Below are 13990 nucleotides of genomic sequence, written 5' to 3'. Positions count from 1 at the left end.
GACACAACAGTAATTGCACAGCTTCACTTTACTTTCGGTTGTAAAACCAAAACTTGACGATGTTACTGTTTTATTGTAAATTTTGTGAATGGTTTTGTTGGGATGTATCAGTATAACTTTCTGACCAGTTTTATAGTCAAAAATATAACAATGTCAACAACAGGTCCAAACGACACTGATGTAGCCTACGTAGATTTTGCATAACATTGAAACTCATCAACCCGGTTGTACTAGTGTTTGTTGAGCCCAGAAGCAAATTCTTTACGATCTTCCAACTACTACTAAACAACTACAGTGACTGGGCAGAAACAGTGATGTGTTTCAGCTTTTAAGGAGTATGTTTGGTCTCAAGAAAAGTAAAGCCAAAATTAAGGAAGGTGTTTTTGAAATCTTCTCCTAAAGTCCATGAACTAATGCTTAATGAAGAGTTCAAAAGAAAAAGCCAGCTGAATTAAAAGCTTAGGAAGCATTCAAGCAGATAGTCCAGAATTTTCATGCCAATTACAGAACAGAGATTTATGCTAGACTTGTGTATAAGATCCTAAAAGCATATAAGGTACCAAATCTGGGAAATGTCAGTGATAAGGACACAGAAATGAGGATGTTTTCAGGTAACGAGATTATTATTTGAGATGCATGAGATTTGCCTAGGTGCCTAGGTGAAGGAAGTGAAAAGCAATGGAGGCTAGATTGTATTCCCTGATTTGGTCTTCAAAGTTCATGCTTGCATCCAAATTATTGCCAGTACCACTACAGTATATGTAAACTCTAAAAGGTAACGATGGACTGCTTTCATAAGGGGTAACAATTTTATTACTCAGCAGTTGCTGAGTAATGTGAGACTGAGGTGGAAAAAAGGAGGTCTAGGTAACCCAAAATCATATCCTCTTTGTTTCCTTTTTAGCCATAAACATTGATTTTGCCAAACTTTATCCAAAATCATAACATTTCCTTTAACCCCGTTGTAGGTAGTTATAACCAAAGCATTTACATATCAACAGTCCTTAATCATATTTCGCAAATTCCATGTTCTGTTGACTGAATAATGATCATCTATCCAAAGTGTAGTCCATACTGTTTGTGCACAGTGTTTGGCAATGTGTTTACCCAATGGAATCTTTTAGAACATTCTCAGCATGTTTTGCTTCATCTGCTCTAATTTTCTTTTACTCCACCCAGTGTATACCTGCTTCACCACTAACAGCGATCTTCAGTCTTCTCTCACAGATTGAAGGAGTTCGAGAGGTGAGTTCAACCAGTTAAACATCTTTCTATGGCTTATCTCGCTTTCTGACATACTCTGTTATTAATTTATAATCACTGTACAGAAGTAAGAAATAATCCATACTATTTAATCTTGCTTTTAGCTTTGGAGGGATTAAAAAGAAAATGTATGCATTGTGTATGTATAACATGTCATTCAAACGTCATACTTTTATGTTCTTTACTGTTGAGTTTCTGTATCAAAAATTCTTAGATCTAATGCAGTGCAATAATTAAAATGCCCTTTTATCACTTCATTTTTCTTTTCCAGTATCACTTTACATCTTTATCTAAAATAAAAATTAAATAATCTGAAAATCAACTGAGGGGCAAAAAAAAAAAAGTGAGAACTGAGTTCTCACGATGGGTGGCATAAGAATGTCAGTGCAAGTTCTGCTACTGTCATCTATTGGCATTGGTAAGTATCTCTGAACATTCAATTAGTCATTTAATAGAATATATATCCTTATCTAACACTTTTCTTTTTTATAAAAAAAAAAAAATCTATAGTATGTATGTCAGGACTGGTCTCTGCAACTGTAAGTGTTTTTTTTTTCAAGATTAAATAATTAAATCAAAAACAATGAAATACAATGAAATACATGAATTAACATGTTCTTTTATAAATTTACAATACAGTCCAACACAACACAAGGTAAGTTTTTTTATACATATAAACCATATGCAATTTTATATGAATATAAAATAAAATGTCACCTTTTTCTTCTTTTAAAAGTTAATCCATTAACATAATTCTTATCCATGTTCCATTAATTATTAATTTGAAAATGTTAATACATGTGTTCATTCATTTTCTTTTTTGCATTTTATAGGACCAGGTTTATCTGAAAACAGGTAGGCATGCAAACTCAAATAACAGTTTGTAGACCTAATACATTCCAGGGATGTTATTTTAGTTAAAGATGACTTTATTATTCATTTCTGTTACCGTGTTTTTTCTTATTTAAGCAAAGCCACCACTCATACCAACGGTTTCCAGGAAACTTGCCATGCAGCAAATCTACAAGATGCCACTCAAAGAGTAAGCCTTTTGGAATTAATTTGAGTAAAAAATGATCAATTCATCGTTAAACCTTAAATTGTTAAATGTCCCCACAAAGCATTGTTGATAAATGACTCCCCCTTGTGCTAAGTTACTGACAGTAACCCAGTGCTTTCACCTGCTCTATGTGTTCTTAGAGCTCTGCTGCAGTGGACAAACTGACAGGCGAGTTATCCTGTAAAAGGGGTAAAAATGCAAGCTTAACAGATGAAAAGTCGAGGATGGTGGAACAAAATCTCAGGCAGATTGTAGAGTCGACTTTACAAGTGTTCTTTGACCTGGTAAATGAGCTAATGCTTTACTTCAGTATAGTGTAGGTGTAAAACATGTAACAGCTTTTAAGAATGGTAAATGGCAAATTTGTCTTGTAACAGAACAACAATGTCCCTGGATTTGATGTTCTGGATGTATTTGGAGTCCTGGACAGCCTTCGTTTGGGTAATGACAGTGACCCCGAATTCATCAGGCTGTGGTTCTCTGTGAAGATGATTCCTCTTTTGCCTTATGTCAATGGAAACTTCCTAAACCAGCTCAGCAAGTGGAACTTCAGCTGCACCTCTTTCCAAGAGATGTAAGTGAATAAATTCCATTTTACCAATTATTGCTGGTGACTGCTGTTAACTGCTTATGGAAATCATTAAAGACATAAACAATTTTAATTGAATATTCTAACATGTAACACATTTCTCACTGTGTATTGCATTGAATGTTGATGTCAGGGTCCCAAAGTCCACTGAAATCACTAAAAAAAGGAAGAAAGAAAAATGCGTATCACATAATTGTTAAATTACAAGTCAGACCAAACAAGTTATGACTGTGTGACCCAGCTGTTGTAAAAGAGGCATACACCTTAATATAAGGTGGTCGTTTGTGAAGGTGTTTCTTTAAAATAAGAATGTTATATAATGATTCAGAAATTATGTAATTGAAAATAAGTCAAAAGGAGAATTTCAACTGAAAATTGCTACTCACGATGTAAAACGCGGTTGGAAACTTTTCCAGACATGAAAAGACTGAGGTTAAAAGAGTTCACTATCCCATATTAGAATACCATATGAAATGATCAAATTATGAAAGGAAATGAAAATGTGGATGAATAAACGAAAGAAATATAGGTCTTATTCTGTGTAGAAGAGGTTGTGACAAAATGTACCAATTCGTTGATTACAATGTTTTAAAATATCAATGGGATTTAAGTTTGAAATGGTTGTGATTGAATTATGTTGAATTATGTTGAATTTTGAATATGTTATTTATTGAAAGCTTTCTCTCAAATGTAGCATTCAGGCATTTGGAAGGCAAAAGGCATCCATGAACAGAGACACACAGCAAGCAGTCTTCACTCACTTCATCAAACCGTTCTTGTCAAGAAATGACTCAACAGGTAAAAGGAGAAACTCAAGCTCACTTTGGTTTTTCCATGACAACATGTGGTATATTACCCTGTCAATAACTTTCTTGCTTTTTCTGCAGATCCTGGCTGTGTCTCATCTATCACGGGGAGCCAAGCGTGGCTAAAGGCAAACCTTGGCGACTTCTCTGATTTTGCAACTGTGCAGGACTTGGAAGCCTTCAATCCTAATTTGTCCGCTGTGAGTGCCAACTGCAGATGTACATCTTCCTGTAAACGGAATTCTTTTACCCAGAACATTTCCATGACTGCTGTCTGATATTATGCTGGTTCTCTTTTGTAGGCTGAATTGTTGTCAGTCCTCAGTCCTTCTCAGGTGGCACAGCTGGTACTGAGTTTGGGAGCCTCCAATAACACAGATTTGATTGATCGTGTGTTTGAGCGACTGCAAGAGGGCAACGCTCTAAAAAATGTGGATGGATTCCTCACACAACTGACAGCCAATGGACAGGTATGCTAGGCTTCTAAAAGGGTGAAGGAGGACAATCCTGGTGTTTTATTCCAGCAGGATAAGACAGAATAAGACATTTGCTAAACCGCTACACAAGTCTTCAAGGAGTCTATCATAGAAAAGAAATGCTTGCAGCGTTTGTACCATCTGTCAGTGTGCCCCAGAGTGGCTGTGGCTACAATGTAGCTTACCATCACCAGTGTGTGAATGTGTGCGTGAATGGGTGGATGACTGGATATGTAAAGCGCTTTGAGGTCCTTAGGGACTAGTAAAGCGCTATATAAATACAGGCCATTTACCATTTACCATGTTGTATGAGTACATTTACAACATGCAGTATCTGTATTGCTTAGCTTCTTTTCCACTTCAATTTCACAGATGACAATTTTCCAGCCTGTTGTGAGAGATCGGATCATGAATACGACCTTCATTATCATCAGTCCACATTTCTCCACTTTCATGACAAACAACTATGAACTTTGGTTCCATGTGAAACTGATTCCTATCCTTGCCAGTTTTACTCCAGAAATGCTCATAAACACAACCACAAACATCAGCTGCACGAACTACCAAGTCATGTGAGTAGTTTTCTTGGAGCAATCAAGATTTTGTTGCAAATGAAAATGACAATACTGACAAAGAACAGCATGAGAACGTTTTCTTTCAACTGTTGCAGTGTGAGTGGGTTGGCTTTAGTTATCCAGGAGATGCCACTGTACAGACGGCAAGAGATCACACATGGTCTGCTGGGCTATCTAAGAAATGCTGAAAATGCCATCAATGAGCCAGGTAGGGCAGACATAGGGTGCGTTATGTGTTTTCCAGTGTGAAATGTCTTGAAAAGCACTCAGACAAAAAACTTGCCCACATATTCTTTCATGTCTACCTGTCAAAAACCTTCCTAAATTTGGCACATCCTAACTTTTGTTTGTATGCCTTAGCTTGCAGGCAACAAAATGAGAGTGATGCCCAATGGGTTAAAGCAAATCTGGGTCCATTCATCCAATATACATCATACTCTGACCTCAAAGACTTCAACATCTCTACGGTAAGCCCTACATTGCACTTCTAGTCCTCCCTTAAGAACAGGAAAACAAAATTGTAGACTTAAGAAAACAAACACAGGAGTTTATTTTGCCATATCAAAAATACAAGCAAATCATAGAGCACACTTTCTTTGGTTGCAAACTCTATTCATTTACCCATAGCATTGGTCATTACTGCTGTCTGATATTATGTTGATTCCCTGTTGTAGGCTGGATTGTTGTCAACGCTCAATCCCTCTGAGGTGGCACAGCTGCTACTGAGCTCTGGAGCCTCAAATAACACAGATTTTATTGATCTTGTGTTTGAAAAACTTGAAGAGGGCAATGTTCTAAAAAATGTGGATGAATTCCTGACACAGCTGACAGCCAATGGACAGGTAGGCTAGCCTCCTAAAAGGGTGAAGGAGGACAATGCAGATATTTGATTCCAGAAGTAAACACAGAATAAAACATAGGTCTCAACCGCTACATCCATTGTTGGCTATTGTATCTTAGAAAACAAATGGTTACAGCTTTTGTACCATGTTGTATGGGTGTACTTCCAACATGCAATCTCACATTTGCTTATGTCTTTTTCCACTTTAATATGACAGAGCCCACATTTCCAGCCTGTTGTGAGAGATCGGATCATGAATACGACCTTCATTATCATCAGTCCACATTTCTCCACTTTCATGACAAACGACTATGAACTTTGGTTCCATGTGAAACTGATTCCTATCCTTGCCAGTTTTACTCCAGAAATGCTCATAAACACAACCACAAACATCAGCTGCATGAATTACCAAGTCATGTGAGTAGTTTTCTTGGAGCAATCAAGATTTTGTTGCAAATGAAAATGACAATACTGACAAAGAACAGCATGAGAACGTTTTCTTTCAACTGTTGCAGTGTGAGTGGGTTGGCTTCAGTTATCCAGGAGATGCCACTGTACAGACGGCAAGAGATCACACATGGTCTGCTGGGCTACCTAAGAAATGCTGAAAATGCCATCAATGAGCCAGGTAGGGCAGACATAGGGTGCGTTATGTGCTTTCCAGTGTGAAATGTCTTGAAAAGCACTCAGACAAAAAACTTAAATTCTTTCATGTCTACCAGTCACAAACCTTGCTAAATTGAGCACATCCTAACTTTTGTCTGCATGCCTTAGCTTGCAGGCAACAAAATGAGAGTGATGCCCAATGGGTTAAAGCAAATCTGGGTCCATTCGTCCAATATACATCATACTCTGACCTCAAAGACTTCAACATCTCTACGGTAAGCTTTACTCTTATTACTCTTCCTGTCTTTCTTGAGAATAGCAAAGCAAAATTCTGGAAATTATACAAAAGACATGCATTTCATGAATTCTACTTTTTTGTATCCATAGCTGGCAGTTCTGGACGTTCTTTCACCATCGCAAAAGGCTGATCTAATCCTAGATCCAAACAGTGGTGCTTTAAACGATGCACATGTTGTAAGGGAGGTGTTGACAAGCTTGACAGAGACCAGTGATTATGAGCAGCTCAACCAATTCTTCCAGGCTTTTGCAAACATCAACAAGCAGGTGAATTCTCATTGGTAACCTTACCTCAGCGCAAACATCAACAAATGTTAACAGTGTTCTTTCATAAACCTGCTCAAGTGTTTAACTGAAAATGATCCATTTCTGATATGCTTCATGCCTTGAGGCATCCCTGCTGTACAGAAGTACAAAGATTTAGTTTAGATAAGCTCCCCCTCATCTCCGCATTTCCACAAAGACTTCAGAACTTCCTCTCTGACCTTATTATGATCCCCTTCTCTTTTCAGAGAAATGTCACCCTCATCCAAAATCTAGATGTGCGAGACACCATTTTGAGCCTGACCTTGACAGCCCTTGCTCCTCAGCTTAAAGACTTTCAGCCAGAAGACTATCAACAGTGGTTCCAGGTTTATTTGGTTCCTGTGATGGCGAGCATCCTTCCTAGCAGCTTGCGGGTGATCCCCAGTAACATCACCTGTGAATCCTACCAGGCTGTGTAAGATATTTCTGATATCCACAGTTAGACATTTGGGTGTGCACAATGCCAAGCTGAGGCTCCTGACAAGTCACAATGAATTCTTTTCTTCCTTTAGATACGATGGTCTTGCGCAGAGTTTGGCAGCATTGCCACTGGACCTTTCACAGGGCGTGAGATCAAGCAAGCAGTACCTCCAGGACACATTCCCACGTATGTGGCAAATGGGCTTTCCTGACTAAACTTTTCCCAAAAGCCCAGTACCAGCACTGTAATGACTACTCCATTGATTTGTTTCCTTTCTTTTTCTTCTCAAACAGGCTGCTCAGTTCCAGCTTCCTTTGTGGTAAGATTAGTTTTTTGGGGGGTGGGTGGGTGGGTGTGGGGGGTGTCTTACATGGGTTATCCAATATTTGATCCAGGTTTGGCACACTAATTGGGCCAACTGTGACAAAGTCAAGGTATTTACACTTGAAGAAGATGTTTCCACTATACTAACACTCATATTCTCTTTGTCTTCAGTGCAAGGTGACCCCAGTTCATGGTAAGTCTGTCTAGAAGTACACATTTCAACTCTAAGGATATAAATGCATTCTGAAGGACTATTATCTGACACACAACCATTCTCTTTTCACAGTGAATCTCATTTGTAATGGAGTTGATGGGTGGGTGAAATGCCGTTTTGTTCAATGTTGATTCTGTCTAGGTAAAATTTGTTAACACAGTGTAATTAAGGGGACATTGGATTTCAATTTATTGTGTTTTTTCCACAGTTCAAAACTTGAGCAAATCCTGTCAGCTGGCAATTCCTCGGCAGCCCTGTGCAATTTCACCATCACAGAACATGCCTGTTCCTCTGTAAGATTCCTTTTTAAACTCCAAAAACAGAACATGGATTTTGCCCCATTATGGTCCTGAGACAAATCTCCATGAGCTCTGACAAAATGGCTGTATTCTTTGTCAATTTTCTTTTTCAAGGCTCCCTATCTCACATCCAGCAACTTGGTCACACTGCTGAACTGCACACTGAAAAGCCAAAACATATACCCAGTAGAAGTCTGGAAGCTTTTCTTCCAAAAAGCCTCTGCTGTACTGGACCAGGCCCTTGAGACATTTGCTAACATGGTAAGTACAAAATCACATTTTCACAATATTACCATTTCCCTGCGTGAAGTTTGGGTCCAGCTACAATTATTTTTCTGCCAATTCAAGGCCGTCAACAACACCTACCCGACCTCGTCAAATGTGCTCGAGGCTCTTGGAGAAGTGAGAATTGACAACTTCAGCCAGGCACAACTACAGAGTGAGGAGTTCATTACCAGCTGGTTCAAGACAAAGATCCGTCCGTTTCTGGCCGTTCCATCTTTCAACTTCCTATTTTGCCTTAGCTCCAAAAACTTCAGCTGCCAGACATACCAGACTGTGTAAGTAAATATGAGACATATAGCTCTGTTCTGCAAATGTGCAGTTGACTAGAAGTTTAGATGTTGAAAGCTTTCTCTCAAATGTAGCATTCAGGCATTTGGAAGCCAAAAGGCATCCATGGACAGAGACACACAGCAAGCAGTCTTCACTCACTTCATCAAACCGTTCTTGTCAAGAAATGACTCAACAGGTAAAAGGAGAAACTCAAGCTCACTTTGGTTTTTCCATGACAACATGTGGTATATTACCCTGTCAATAACTTTCTTGCTTTTTCTGCAGATCCTGGCTGTGTCTCATCTATCACGGGGAGCCAAGCGTGGCTAAAGGCAAACCTTGGCGACTTCTCTGATTTTGCAACTGTGCAGGACTTGGAAGCCTTCAATCCTAATTTGTCCGCTGTGAGTGCCAACTGCAGATGTACATCTTCCTGTAAACGGAATTCTTTTACCCAGAACATTTCCATGACTGCTGTCTGATATTATGCTGGTTCTCTTTTGTAGGCTGAATTGTTGTCAGTCCTCAGTCCTTCTCAGGTGGCACAGCTGGTACTGAGTTTGGGAGCCTCCAATAACACAGATTTGATTGATCGTGTGTTTGAGCGACTGCAAGAGGGCAACGCTCTAGAAAATGTGGATGGATTCCTCACACAACTGACAGCCAATGGACAGGTATGCTAGGCTTCTAAAAGGGTGAAGGAGGACAATCCTGGTGTTTTATTCCAGCAGGATAAGACAGAATAAGACATTTGCTAAACCGCTACACAACTCTTCAAGGAGTCTATCATAGAGAAGACTTGTTTGCAACCTTTGTGACATGTTGTATGAGTACATTTACAACATGCAGTCTCTGTATTGCTTAGCTTCTTTTCCACCTCAATTTCACAGATGCCAATTTTCCAGCCTGTTGTGAGAGATCGGATCATGAATGCGACCTTCATCGTCATCAGTCCACATTTCTCCACTTTCATGACAAACGACTATGAACTTTGGTTCCATGTGAAACTGATTCCTATCCTTGCCAGTTTTACTCCAGAAATGCTCATAAACACAATCACAAACATCAGCTGCATGAACTACCAAGTCATGTGAGTAGTTTTCTTGGAGCAATCAAGATTTTGTTGCAAATGAAAATGACAATAGAGACAAAGAACAGCATGAGAATGTTTTCTTTCAACTGTTGCAGTGTGAGTGGGTTGGTTTCAGTTATCCAGGAGATGCCACTGTACAGACGGCAAGAGATCACACATGGTCTGCTGGGCTACCTAAGAAATGCTGAAAATGCCATCAATGAGCCAGGTAGAGCAGACATAGGGTGCATTACGTGTTTTCCAGTGTGAAATGTCTTGAAAAGCACTCAGACAAAAAACTTAAATTCTTTCATGTCTACCAGTCACAAACCTTCCTAAATTGAGCACATCCTAACTTTTGTCTGCATGTCTTAGCTTGCAGGCAACAAAATGAGAGTGATGCCCAATGGGTTAAAGCAAATCTGGGTCCATTCATCCAATATACATCATACTCTGACCTCAAAGACTTCAACATCTCTACGGTAAGCCCTACATTGCACTTCTAGTCCTCCCTTAAGAACAGGAAAACAAAATTGTAGACTTAAGAAGACAAACACAGGAGTTTATTTTGCCATATCAAAAATACAAGCAAATCATAGAGCACACTTTCTTTGGTTGCAAACTCTATTCATTTACCCATAGCATTGGTCATTACTGTTGTCTGATATTATGTTGATTCCCTGTTGTAGGCTGGATTGTTGTCAACGCTCAATCCCTCTGAGGTGGCACAGCTGCTACTGAGCTCTGGAGCCTCAAATAACACAGATTTTATTGATCTTGTGTTTGAAAAACTTGAAGAGGGCAATGTTCTAAAAAATGTGGATGAATTCCTGACACAGCTGACAGCCAATGGACAGGTAGGCTAGCCTCCTAAAAGGGTGAAGGAGGACAATGTGGATATTTGATTCTAGAAGTAAACACAGAATAAGACATCGGTCTCAACCGCTACATCCATTGTTGGCTATTGTATCTTAGAAAACAAATGGTTACAGCCTTTGTACCATGTTGTATGGGTGTACTTCCAACATGCAATCTCACCTTTGCTTATGTCTTTTTCCACTTTAATATGACAGACCCCACATTTCCAGCCTGTTGTGAGAGATCGGATCATGAATACGACCTTCATCGTCATCAGTCCACATTTCTCCACTTTCACGACAAACGACTATGAACTTTGGTTCCATGTGAAACTGATTCCTATCCTTGCCAGTTTTACTCCAGAAATGCTCATAAACACAACCACAAACATCAGCTGCATGAATTACCAAGTCATGTGAGTAGTTTTCTTGGAGCAATCAAGATTTTGTTGCAAATGAAAATGACAATACTGACAAAGAACAGCATGAGAACGTTTTCTTTCAACTGTTGCAGTGTGAGTGGGTTGGCTTCAGTTATCCAGGAGATGCCACTGTACAGACGGCAAGAGATCACACATGGTCTGCTGGGCTACCTAAGAAATGCTGAAAATGCCAACAATGAGCCAGGTAGGGCAGACATAGGGTGCGTTATGTGCTTTCCAGTGTGAAATGTCTTGAAAAGCACTCAGACAAAAAACTTGCCCACATATTCTTTCATGTCTACCTGTCAAAAACCTTCCTAAATTTGGCACATCCTAACTTTTGTTTGTATGCCTTAGCTTGCAGGCAACAAAATGAGAGTGATGCCCAATGGGTTAAAGCAAATCTGGGTCCATTCGTCCAATATACATCATACTCTGACCTCAAAGACTTCAACATCTCTACGGTAAGCCCTACATTGCACTTCTAGTCCTCCCTTAAGAACAGGAAAACAAAATTGTAGACTTAAGAAAACAAACACAGGAGTTTATTTTGCCATATCAAAAATACAAGCAAATCATAGAGCACACTTTCTTTGGTTGCAAACTCTAATCCTTTACCCACAGCATTGGTCATTACTGTTGTCTGATATTATGTTGATTCCCTGTTGTAGGCTGGATTGTTGTCAACGCTCAATCCCTCTGAGGTGGCACAGCTGCTACTGAGCTCTGGAGCCTCAAATAACACAGATTTTATTGATCTTGTGTTTGAAAAGCTTGAAGAGGGCAATGTTCTAAAAAATGTGGATGAATTCCTGACACAGCTGACAGCCAATGGACAGGTAGGCTAGCCTCCTAAAAGGGTGAAGGAGGACAATGCAGATATTTGATTCCAGAAGTAAACACAGAATAAAACATAGGTCTCAACCGCTACATCCATTGTTGGCTATTGTATCTTAGAAAACAAATGGTTACAGCTTTTGTACCATGTTGTATGGGTGTACTTCCAACATGCAATCTCACCTTTGCTTATGTCTTTTTCCACTTTAATATGACAGACCCCACATTTCCAGCCTGTTGTGAGAGATCGGATCATGAATACGACCTTCATCATCATCAGTCCACATTTCTCCACTTTCACGACAAACGACTATGAACTTTGGTTCCATGTGAAACTGATTCCTATCCTTGCCAGTTTTACTCCAGAAATGCTCATAAACACAACCACAAACATCAGCTGCATGAATTACCAAGTCATGTGAGTAGTTTTCTTGGAGCAATCAAGATTTTGTTGCAAATGAAAATGACAATACTGACAAAGAACAGCATGAGAACGTTTTCTTTCAACTGTTGCAGTGTGAGTGGGTTGGCTTCAGTTATCCAGGAGATGCCACTGTACAGACGGCAAGAGATCACACATGGTCTGCTGGGCTACCTAAGAAATGCTGAAAATGCCAACAATGAGCCAGGTAGGGCAGACATAGGGTGCGTTATGTGTTTTCAAGTGTGAAATGTCTTGAAAAGCACTCAGACAAAAAACTTAAATTCTTTCATGTCTACCAGTCACAAACCTTGCTAAATTGAGCACATCCTAACTTTTGTCTGCATGCCTTAGCTTGCAGGCAACAAAATGAGAGTGATGCCCAATGGGTTAAAGCAAATCTGGGTCCATTCGTCCAATATACATCATACTCTGACCTCAAAGACTTCAACATCTCTACGGTAAGCTTTACTCTTATTACTCTTCCTGTCTTTCTTGAGAATAGCAAAGCAAAATTCTGGAAATTATACAAAAGACATGCATTTCATGAATTCTACTTTTTTGTATCCATAGCTGGCAGTTCTGGACGTTCTTTCACCATCGCAAAAGGCTGATCTAATCCTAGATCCAAACAGTGGTGCTTTAAACGATGCACATGTTGTAAGGGAGGTGTTGACAAGCTTGACAGAGACCAGTGATTATGAGCAGCTCAACCAATTCTTCCAGGCTTTTGCAAACATCAACAAGCAGGTGAATTCTCATTGGTAACCTTACCTCAGCGCAAACATCAACAAATGTTAACAGTGTTCTTTCATAAACCTGCTCAAGTGTTTAACTGAAAATGATCCATTTCTGATATGCTTCATGCCTTGAGGCATCCCTGCTGTACAGAAGTACAAAGATTTAGTTTAGATAAGCTCCCCCTCATCTCCGCATTTCCACAAAGACTTCAGAACTTCCTCTCTGACCTTATTATGATCCCCTTCTCTTTTCAGAGAAATGTCACCCTCATCCAAAATCCAGATGTGCGAGACACCATTTTGAGCCTGACCTTGACAGCCCTTGCTCCTCAGCTTAAAGACTTTCAGCCAGAAGACTATCAACAGTGGTTCCAGGTTTATTTGGTTCCTGTGATGGCGAGCATCCTTCCTAGCAGCTTGCGGGTGATCCCCAGTAACATCACCTGTGAATCCTACCAGGCTGTGTAAGATATTTCTGATATCCACAGTTAGACATTTGGGTGTGCACAATGCCAAGCTGAGGCTCCTGACAAGTCACAATGAATTCTTTTCTTCCTTTAGATACGATGGTCTTGCGCAGAGTTTGGCAGCATTGCCACTGGACCTTTCACAGGGCGTGAGATCAAGCAAGCAGTACCTCCAGGACACATTCCCACGTATGTGGCAAATGGGCTTTCCTGACTAAACTTTTCCCAAAAGCCCAGTACCAGCACTGTAATGACTACTCCATTGATTTGTTTCCTTTCTTTTTCTTCTCAAACAGGCTGCTCAGTTCCAGCTTCCTTTGTGGTAAGATTAGTTTTTTGGGGGGTGGGTGGGTGGGTGTGGGGGGTGTCTTACATGGGTTATCCAATATTTGATCCAGGTTTGGCACACTAATTGGGCCAACTGTGACAAAGTCAAGGTATTTACACTTGAAGAAGATGTTTCCACTATACTAACACTCATATTTTCTTTGTCTTCAGTGCAAGGTGACCCCAGTTCATGGTAAGTCTGTCTAGAAGTACAC

At 39.8% G+C, this 13990-nt stretch overlaps 1 protein-coding gene and 2 long non-coding RNA genes across 3 annotated transcripts; all 3 read left to right on the top strand.

Moving 5' to 3' along the window:
• Positions 1 to 3606: 3606 nt before the first annotated feature.
• LOC145422477 (uncharacterized) lies at positions 3607 to 4134 on the top strand. The gene is made up of 3 exons (XR_013903764.1): positions 3607 to 3710; positions 3800 to 3918; positions 4021 to 4134. It is a non-coding gene; the product is annotated as an uncharacterized LOC145422477 (long non-coding RNA).
• A 2891-nt stretch (positions 4135 to 7025) lies between these two features.
• Positions 7026 to 7578, top strand: LOC145422476 (uncharacterized). The gene is made up of 3 exons (XR_013903763.1): positions 7026 to 7234; positions 7332 to 7426; positions 7534 to 7578. It is a non-coding gene; the product is annotated as an uncharacterized LOC145422476 (long non-coding RNA).
• A 240-nt stretch (positions 7579 to 7818) lies between these two features.
• Positions 7819 to 13984, top strand: LOC145422627 (uncharacterized). The gene is made up of 22 exons (XM_080294171.1): positions 7819 to 7878; positions 7987 to 8071; positions 8192 to 8338; positions 8426 to 8637; positions 8725 to 8828; positions 8918 to 9036; positions 9139 to 9306; positions 9523 to 9722; positions 9821 to 9933; positions 10080 to 10186; positions 10394 to 10561; positions 10778 to 10977; positions 11076 to 11188; positions 11341 to 11447; positions 11655 to 11822; positions 12039 to 12238; positions 12337 to 12449; positions 12596 to 12702; positions 12815 to 12991; positions 13237 to 13445; positions 13543 to 13637; positions 13745 to 13984. The coding sequence occupies exons 3-22, from the start codon at positions 8336 to 8338 to the stop codon at positions 13858 to 13860; spliced, it is 2799 nt and encodes a 932-aa protein (XP_080150297.1). The 5' UTR covers positions 7819 to 7878; positions 7987 to 8071; positions 8192 to 8335; the 3' UTR covers positions 13861 to 13984.
• The last annotated feature ends 6 nt before the right edge of the window (positions 13985 to 13990 follow it).

This window comes from Astatotilapia calliptera, chromosome 19 (genome assembly GCF_964374335.1).
Source record: "Astatotilapia calliptera chromosome 19, fAstCal68.1, whole genome shotgun sequence".
Taxonomy (NCBI): Eukaryota; Metazoa; Chordata; class Actinopteri; order Cichliformes; family Cichlidae; genus Astatotilapia; species Astatotilapia calliptera.
Note: the sequence above shows the minus strand (reverse complement) of the source record. Positions and strands in the feature narration are given on the sequence as shown.

Bases quoted from the DNA above. Each gene is read 5' to 3' on its own strand.
- LOC145422627 (XM_080294171.1), top strand. The intron at 9,934-10,079 runs GTAGAGCAGACA...TGCATGTCTTAG, and splicing joins AAATGCCATCAATGAGCCAG to CTTGCAGGCAACAAAATGAG. The intron at 12,992-13,236 runs GTGAATTCTCAT...TTCTCTTTTCAG, and splicing joins TTGCAAACATCAACAAGCAG to AGAAATGTCACCCTCATCCA.